The sequence below is a fragment of the Hipposideros armiger genome, unplaced genomic scaffold (assembly GCF_001890085.2).
Source record: "Hipposideros armiger isolate ML-2016 unplaced genomic scaffold, ASM189008v1 scaffold_135, whole genome shotgun sequence".
NCBI classification, from domain to species: domain Eukaryota; kingdom Metazoa; phylum Chordata; class Mammalia; order Chiroptera; family Hipposideridae; genus Hipposideros; species Hipposideros armiger.
Window position 1 is genome coordinate 1094893 of NW_017731485.1, and position 8028 is coordinate 1102920.

The 8028-nt window shown below is 49.5% G+C and overlaps 1 protein-coding gene across 8 annotated transcripts in view; it reads right to left on the reverse strand.

Moving 5' to 3' along the window:
• The window catches only part of TNRC6A (trinucleotide repeat containing adaptor 6A), a 142734-nt gene that overhangs the window by 80240 nt on the left and 54466 nt on the right, over positions 1–8028 (reverse strand). The window contains exon 1 of one of the 8 annotated variants that reach the window (XM_019649828.1): positions 408–476. The exons of the other annotated variants lie outside the window; for them this stretch is intronic. Within the exon in view, the coding sequence (XP_019505373.1) occupies positions 408–465 (58 nt within the window). The 5' untranslated portion in view covers positions 466–476. Of the gene's footprint in view, positions 1–407; positions 477–8028 lie in introns of those variants that run through there. 8 annotated transcript variants of the gene reach the window in all.

Sequence of the window (8028 nt, forward strand, 5' to 3'; positions counted from 1 at the left end):
CGCCGCCGCCGCCGCAGGCCCCAGGCCGGAAGTGAATGCCCCGCTCCGCAACCCCTTCCGGGGCGCCGCGGCCGCGGCCTCAAAATGGACGCCCTAGCAACTAGGCCCGCGGCCCCCGCAGGCCCTTGGCAACCGCCCCGGCGCACTGCGCGCCGACCCCGCGGGACCTGCCCGGGGGGCGCAGCCGCTGAGGCGTCCCGCCGAGCCCAGCCCGTGTCGCCGCGGCGGGCTCCGATCGGACTCGAGCCCCCCGCGCCCGCCTCCTTCTTTGCTGCGACACAAGTTCTCGTCCCCGCGGCCCGCCCCTCCCCCACCCAAACACACCAAAAAAAAAAAAAATCGCCTCCACCGCACTGTCTGCCCCCGCCGCAGCCTGATGAAAGCCGCCCCTGGCGACGGTGTTTGACCTTGGGCCGGTCCTTTAACCTCCGTGGCCGCGGGCGCCTCCCCGGGCAAGGGCTGCATGCCCGGGGTGGGCGGGAGGTTTCCGGGCGCGTTTCCCCCGCCGCGTCCGGCAGCGCCGGGGGCTCGGCGGCGCCGCTCGCACGCGTTTGCGTCCAGAGAAGAACCCCCCTCGCTTTCTACACCGATGTCACCCTCCCGAGGGGAAGTCCCGGCATCGAGGACTGTAAAGGGCCAACCCGGCCGCCGCGGCGGGGAGCGAGGGCAGCGGCCTGGGGGCCACGGTCGCCGGGGAGTGAGTGACAGGCCGGGTCCCGGAGCCGCTCGGGAAGCCGCAGGGCGACGCGGACGTGCACATAACCTGAGAGCCGCCGCCCCGTGTGGATACAAGGTATCCCCCACCCACCGGCAGACGGCCGGACACACACGCGTGCAAACTACTGGATACGTGTGAATACATTCCTGTGCGTTCCTCCCATCCTCTCCCAGCGCGTTTCATGATCCCCCCCATTCTTGCCCAGAAACCTCCCCCTGGGTCACCCCATTTTCCACTTTCTAAACTAGGTTCCTTCCACTGGCGTGAACACCCGCCGCAAATCTCTCCCACGGAAAAGAAACAAAACCGCCCTTGACCGCCCAGTGCCTGTCCTGTCTGATGGGTAACAAATAAATTCGTGAATATATGAACGCGTGCATGCACAGAAAGTCTTCAAGCACATGCACTAACGTGTTCATTTTCTTCTCAATGTATCTGGGGTATTTTTTTGTTTTGTCTTGTTTTTGTACAATGAGCATGAAAAATAAATAAAAATCAGGTTTACAAAACGTAAAATGTAGGAGGCACCAAATACATGCCATGACTTCCTTTCCCGCCCATCGATTCATCCATACGTATATTTGGTTTGGTTTTCTGTTGTGGTTCTTTCTACTTAACATGTTAAAAATTATATTACAGTATTTCGTTAGGAGTTAAGAAATATGACCCACAGTATGGGTTCATACCAGGTTTATGAATGGTTTTCCACAACAGCATAAGGCAATGAAAATGGGAATAGGTATTAACATTTACACAGCTGTTAAGATTACCTGACTTGTTAAAAAGTTAGACTGTCCTAGGTTTGAATAACAGTGGTTCTCAGTTGGGGGCGGGGGCAGTGTGCCCCGCCTACTCCCAGGGGACACTGAGCTATGTGTGGTTTTTGGCTCCCACAACTGGGTGCTACTGGCATGTAATGAGTAGAGGCCCGGAGTTCTGCTGAACATCCTACAATGCACCGGACAGCCCCCCACAACAGCACAAGAGTATCTGAACTGAAATGCCCAAGGCTGAGCAAGCCTGGAACGAACTCCCAGCGCCAGGGAAGCTGAGAAGATAGGATTCTGTGAAGATCCTCCCAGATGACCCTTGCAGGGCTGCATTATGAAGCCATGCTAATTACTTTCTAATGACCTCTGACTTCAACTTGGCGCATGGGAGAAGGTCAAAGAGACGTGACAACACAGGGTCAGAGCAGCACTATTCCTCAGCAGGACCCTGCTAAGGGATCCCCTCTCTGGTGACCCTTTCTCTATTAAGTAGTCCCTCTCTCTCTCTCTACTGAATGTTCCCCATCATCCTACAAACATATTCTAGTAACTTCCACTAAGAAAACAGCAACACACAAACGAAAGAAAACAACTCCCGTGATGCTCCATTCCTCTGTAGCGCCATTTTTTTTTTGCTCTTCTTCCCAGAAAAGCTTCTTGAAAAAGGTGTTCCCCACTAGCTCCCCTCTCCCAGTTGCTCAGCTGCTTTCCCAACCCACTAACCTGACATCCCAGCTCCTACCCCAAAATTACTCATATCAAGGTCATGAGTGACCTTGAAGCTGCCAAACTCGGTGGTAACAGGGCTACCTTGGTCTTGATTTCCTTCTTAGCTGTGTCTGTCACACGGACCACACCCACCTTCCTGAGAGGGACTGTTTCCTGGGCTGTCCTGACAGCACATTTTCCTGAATTTCTTTTTACCTCTCTGACCATCCCCTTTTTGTACCCTTTGCAGCATCTCTTGCTTTATGCCAAATAAACGTTGGAGATCTCTGAGGCCCTGTTCCTGATTTTTTCGTCTCTCTTATCCACTTTGTTTGGGATAGGCGATCTCACTATTCTCTTATATTTGAATGTGATTTAAATACAGACGACTCTCACATTCATATCTTTAGCCCATATCTCACCTGTGTACCCCAGAATGCCAAAATGACAGTTCACCCACACAACAAACATTGATTGAGCACCTACTATGTGCTAGGTGCTGTGTTAGGCCCTGGTTCTCTGGCACCTGTCAGGAATTACTCTAGTGCAGCGGTTCTCAACCCTCCTAATGCTGCGACCCCTTAATACAGTTCCTCATGTTGTGGTGACCCCCAACCATAAAACTATTTTCATTGCTACTCTATAACTGTAATTTTGCTACTGTTATGAATCGTAATGTAAATATCTTTTTGTTTTCCGATGGTCTTAGGCAACCCCTGTGAAAGGGTCGTTTGACCCCCAAAGGGGTCGCGACCCACAGGTTGAGAACCGCTGCTCTAGTGGATTAAGTCTAATGAGGCCGACAGGTGTTTTTTTTAAAAGGCAAACTGTGAACTATATAATTACAAAGGATGGCGCATGCGCGGAAGGAAAGGAATGCTGCTCTCAGGAACACAGGCGCATATAACAGAGATTGGCCAAAGCGGTTTCCTCTGAAAACGCAAACTTCACCTGGTAGCAGGATGAGGGGCAGCCACCCGGGAACGAGGAAACTAAGGTCGCAGGCTGGAGGTTTAAATTCAAGGCTCCTCCTTGTGGATGAAAACAGACCTCACCTGGTATGTCGCTTTAAATCCACTGAAGCCACCATTTTCATGTGAACCTGCACAATCAATTAGGAACAAAACCAGAAGCGAGGTCCTCTAGAGAGCAATGGGTTCCATTAACGAGGCTCATTTAAGTAACCACAGGCCGTCTTCTACACCAAGCATGTCCCCGAGATGAAGTGAACATTAGGATATTTTGCATGCCTCATGGTTGAAGTCTGCAGTTTGGGTATTTGTATGTGACGTTAAATGCTGTTTCAACAATAACTTTTTATGGAGCAGTTCAGGGAGAAACTGTAACTATCTCGGAAAGTGCCTTGCTTCTTGGTGAGCTGCATAAGAAACAGGCTGTACAAATTCCAATTTAAATAAGACCTTTTCCCCATTTGTCTTTCTTCCCCGGGCTCTTTGTTCCTTCAGTTTCTTATGTCACCAGGACATAAATGGTCTCCAGCCCTCTCTTCCTTATCTTACCGAAAAAAGCAAAGAACTAACCTGATACTTGGGAAATTACGTACCTGAAAGAAAGTGACCTTTTTTCTCTCCCCAAGCTTTGCTCCTTTCTTACTCCTCTTTTTGTTGTTGTTTTCACATCTGAAGTAAAAAATGCAATGGGTTTTGGGTCGGCCGAGTGGCGCGATGGTTAAGAACTGGCTTGGGACGCCAGAGGGCCCCAGTTCAGATCCCACATATGAGGTCCAGTGACACTGCCCTCCACAGCTAAGATGCTGAACAACAGCTCAACCTGGAGCTGGGCTGCCGTGAGTCGCCGGCGACAGCGTAGGCTGCAGCCCCTGTGGCAGTGGGTTGCCATGGGCTACCGTGTGTAGCCAGCAGCCTGCGTGAGCGGCCAGCTGCCGCTGTGAGCAGCCGTCCAGAAGCCGGCGACTGATCTGCCTCGCCCGGGAAGAGCGCAATGATGGTGCCAACTTGGGCCAGTGAAGCAACGCCCTCCACAACTAGACTGAAGACAAAACAACAGCAACTTGTCTGTTCTCCTTCCCCAACTCTCCAGCGCTATTCCCATCCCCCCAATTCCCCGATAAAAATCTTAAAAAAAAAATGCAATGGGTTTTGACAAATAAATACGCCCATGTGACCACCACTGTCCGTCACCCCAGAAAATGCCACCGTGCCCCTTTCACTCATGTGCTCCCTCCTAGGGCACACATCCGACACCAGGAAAGCACTTTTCTGACTGATATCACGATAAATTAGTACCGTGTTCTAGAAGCTTCTCTAAACGGAGTCAGTACACATCCTTTAATGCCTGGCTTCTCTTGCCCATCAGGGTCTGTGAAATCATTCAAGTTGTTAATTGTATCAGAAGTTCTTCCCTTTTTGTTCCTGAGAAGCATTCCGTGGAGTGAAGGAACAGTTTGATTTCCATCCTGTTGGTGGACATTTGGGTTATTTGCAGCCTGGCATTACTATTAATAAAGCCGCTGTGAACATTCCCCTACAAGTCTTTTTTTGTGGACAGCAGACATATGTTTTTATTTCCCTTGGATAAATACCTAGGAATAGAATGACTGAATCACAGGGCAAATGCAGTTCTTAACTAAGAAACTACAACATGTTTCTCAAATGCTTACACCAGGCTCCATTTCCAGGCCCCGTGAGCCTCCTGGTTGCTGCGGTCTCTCGCCAGCATCACCCACGTTCACTCTCAGCCCCTTGAAAGCATTCCCCACATAGCAGCCTCAGCGGCTTTTCTTAAAATGAAAACTCCATCATCTTATTCTCCAAACAACTCCAAGGCTTCCCAGGGCTCTTGATTCAACACCGAATATCATAGCACTGGCCTGCGGTGTCTCCCCACTGCTCTCTCGTCCCCACAAGCTCCAGGCAATCCTTTCATTTTCCTAAAGGTGCCTGGCCCCTGCACCCTGCCGGCTCCTAACCATCTCACCCCCACCTCGTGTAACTTCCTCAGGGGAGACTTTTCTGACCACGATCCTCCTCGGCTCTGTTCGGTCTCCCAGTTACAGATACTAAAGGCACCCCTACTTCTCCTTCAGAGCATGACCCACATGCATCCTGAGGCATGTGTTGCTGCGTGTTCAACCTCTGGCTCTCCAGATTCTCTGTAAGCTCCAGGGGATTAAGGGCCATGCCTGCCTTGTTCTCACTACACCCTTAGCATCCAACACAGACTACACCCTTAGCATCCAACACAGCACCGAGTGCATTCAAGCCCCTCATAATACGTACTTAGGGAATGAAGAAAGGACTTTTTCCATGTTTTGCTTACCTCCCTCTAGCCATACTAGCACCAAAATGGTCTAACAAGCAAACCTGGTCCTGCTGCTGCTGCTGCTTAAAGCTCTTGCACGGCTCGACAACCTAACAGAATACTGTCTGAGACCCCTGGGCTAGCCGACAATGCTCTTCAGGGACTTGTACCCCGAACGCACCCAGTGTCCCAGAATTCCTAGCTTGCGACACGGAATTTTTGGTACTTTCTCATGTTTTTCAACGCCTCTATGCTTTGAACGTGATATTTCCTCCAAGAGGGACATCGCTCCTTCTATGTCTACCTAACAAACTCCGACTTCAAAGCCCAGTCTCCTCTTCTGACAAGCCTTCCCTGGGATTCTCTGGACCTCATAATAATGTGGGTGGGATTCGAGTTCCAATGCTAACTTAGACTTCACTGACTCTTGTCCCCTCCTATTCACGGGGAAACGAGGCCCCTGGAAAGAGCCCCTTGGGCACTTCGGGCTGGGAATCTCACACGAGAACTCCTTTTCATCCAGGCCCCGAGGACACTAAGTCCCCTGAGAGCGGGGACTGTCCAGGGTGTTCAGCCGCGTATCTCCCAGCACCTAGAGCCGTGCCCAGGAGGTAGTAAACATTGAATTGATACCTGTTGAATGATGAAAAATGAATGTTGTCTTTCTTCCAAGCAACTCCATAATGTGTGACAAGGAGCGTCATTGTCCTCCCAGGTACGTGCTTGTTACCAGCCTAACTACCAGCAAGACCTAGATTCCCCTCAGCATCCACTGGGTGTCTTAAATCTACTGCGTTTTGCTTTATCTTACAGATGCAAACAATATTCTTTCCACAATGCTCTGTTCGCCACCAGATCCACCAGGCACCTTTTTGTTTTGTTGAGGATAAAGTGGGTCTTTCTACCTCTCGCTAAGTCCCTGAATAGTCACTGCTAAAATAGTCAGTTGCTTCTCTTTTTTCTCTCTCAATGGAACAAGCAGTAATGGCACCCTGCTTTTCCCTGGGGGCCAACCTCAATCCATTCATTTTGGTGGAGACACGCTGCAGTAAATATTTTTATATTAAAAATGTTTATTCCCACTGACCAAGTGTAGGATCATTTGAACATTGAAATAAATAATGCTAGTGAGGGATTATATAACCCACTCAGCAAAGTAGAAAACTATATTTCTGTCTAGACACAAATGTATATCATTCATTCATTCATTGAAATTAAATGAGGAACAAAAACTTCTGCTTCCAACCAAGATGGTGCAACCAAAACTCTACTTATCCTCCCTCCTGAAACAACTAAGAATACAAAGTTTATGAAACAACAGTTTTAAAGACATTGGCCATCCAGTAACGACAGACTGTGATCCTAGAGAGATGGGGAGCAAAGGAGGTGAAGCCCAGATTACTGCTTGAGTAGACTTGCCAGGCAATGGTACAGTGGTACAGGAAGGGAACCCAAGCAAAGGGGACTCCGTGAGTTGAGGCAACGTAGCTGAGAGTCTGGAGAGATCCAGGTGGCTCGAGTTCACAGATCAGAGCGCCAGAGAGGAGAGAGGCAAAGAGATGGTGAGCTCCAGAGGTCTGTGGAGAGTCACGCTTGGGTCTTCAGCTGAGAGCTGAGCAGTGTATGCATATCATGAAATTACCCAAGATTGGGAAAGAACCACCCAAAAAGATGGGAAGAAACAATAGCTGAGGCTCACAGAGAGCTTGGAATAGTTCCTGTTCCATCAACCAGAGTCGAAAACCTGGGCATCAGGTGGAATTCTCAGGAGGGTTTTGCATCAGCATCAGGCCAAAGTTAGCTCTAAACCAGCAGTGCTCAACCCTCCTAATGCCGCAACCCCTTAATACAGTTCCTCATGTTGTGATGACCCCCAACCATAAAATTATTTTCGTTGCTACTCTATAACTGTAATTTTGCTACTGTTATGAATCGTCATGTAAATATCTTTTTGTTTTCCGATGGTATTAGGCGACCCCTGTGAAAGGGTCGTTTGACCCCTAAAGGGGTCGCGACCCACAGGTTGAGAACCGCTGCTCTAACCGAACACTGCTCTTGTACTGCCCAGTAAAGCTTAAAAGAAATCCTCAAAAGGTCCAAGCTGTTCTCAGGAATCACTACCTATGACAGCTAGAGCCTTACAAAATGTATTTCTTAAAAAGACTTGAAAGTCAAAGTTACTCCTTGATCCATGGGCTGCAGAATGGGTGTTGTGTTCGCAGGCAGCAAAACAACATTCATCTCGCTGTCCATCTCCATCAGGGCGCTGGGGCGACCAGGCACCTTGTCAATGAGCAGAAATATTTTGAAAGGGATCTTGTCTTCTGATCAGTAGGTCTCAACAGTGGGCTCAACATATTCAGTAAACCGTGTTGCAGACAGATGTGCTGCCATTCATGCAGACTTTGTTCTTCCACTTACAGAGCACAGGCAGAGTACCGTATTTGCCGGCATATAAGACGACTGGGCGTATAAGACAACCCCCTAACATTTCCACTCAAAATACAGAGTTTGTTATATACTCGCCGTATAAGACTACCCCCTCTTCCG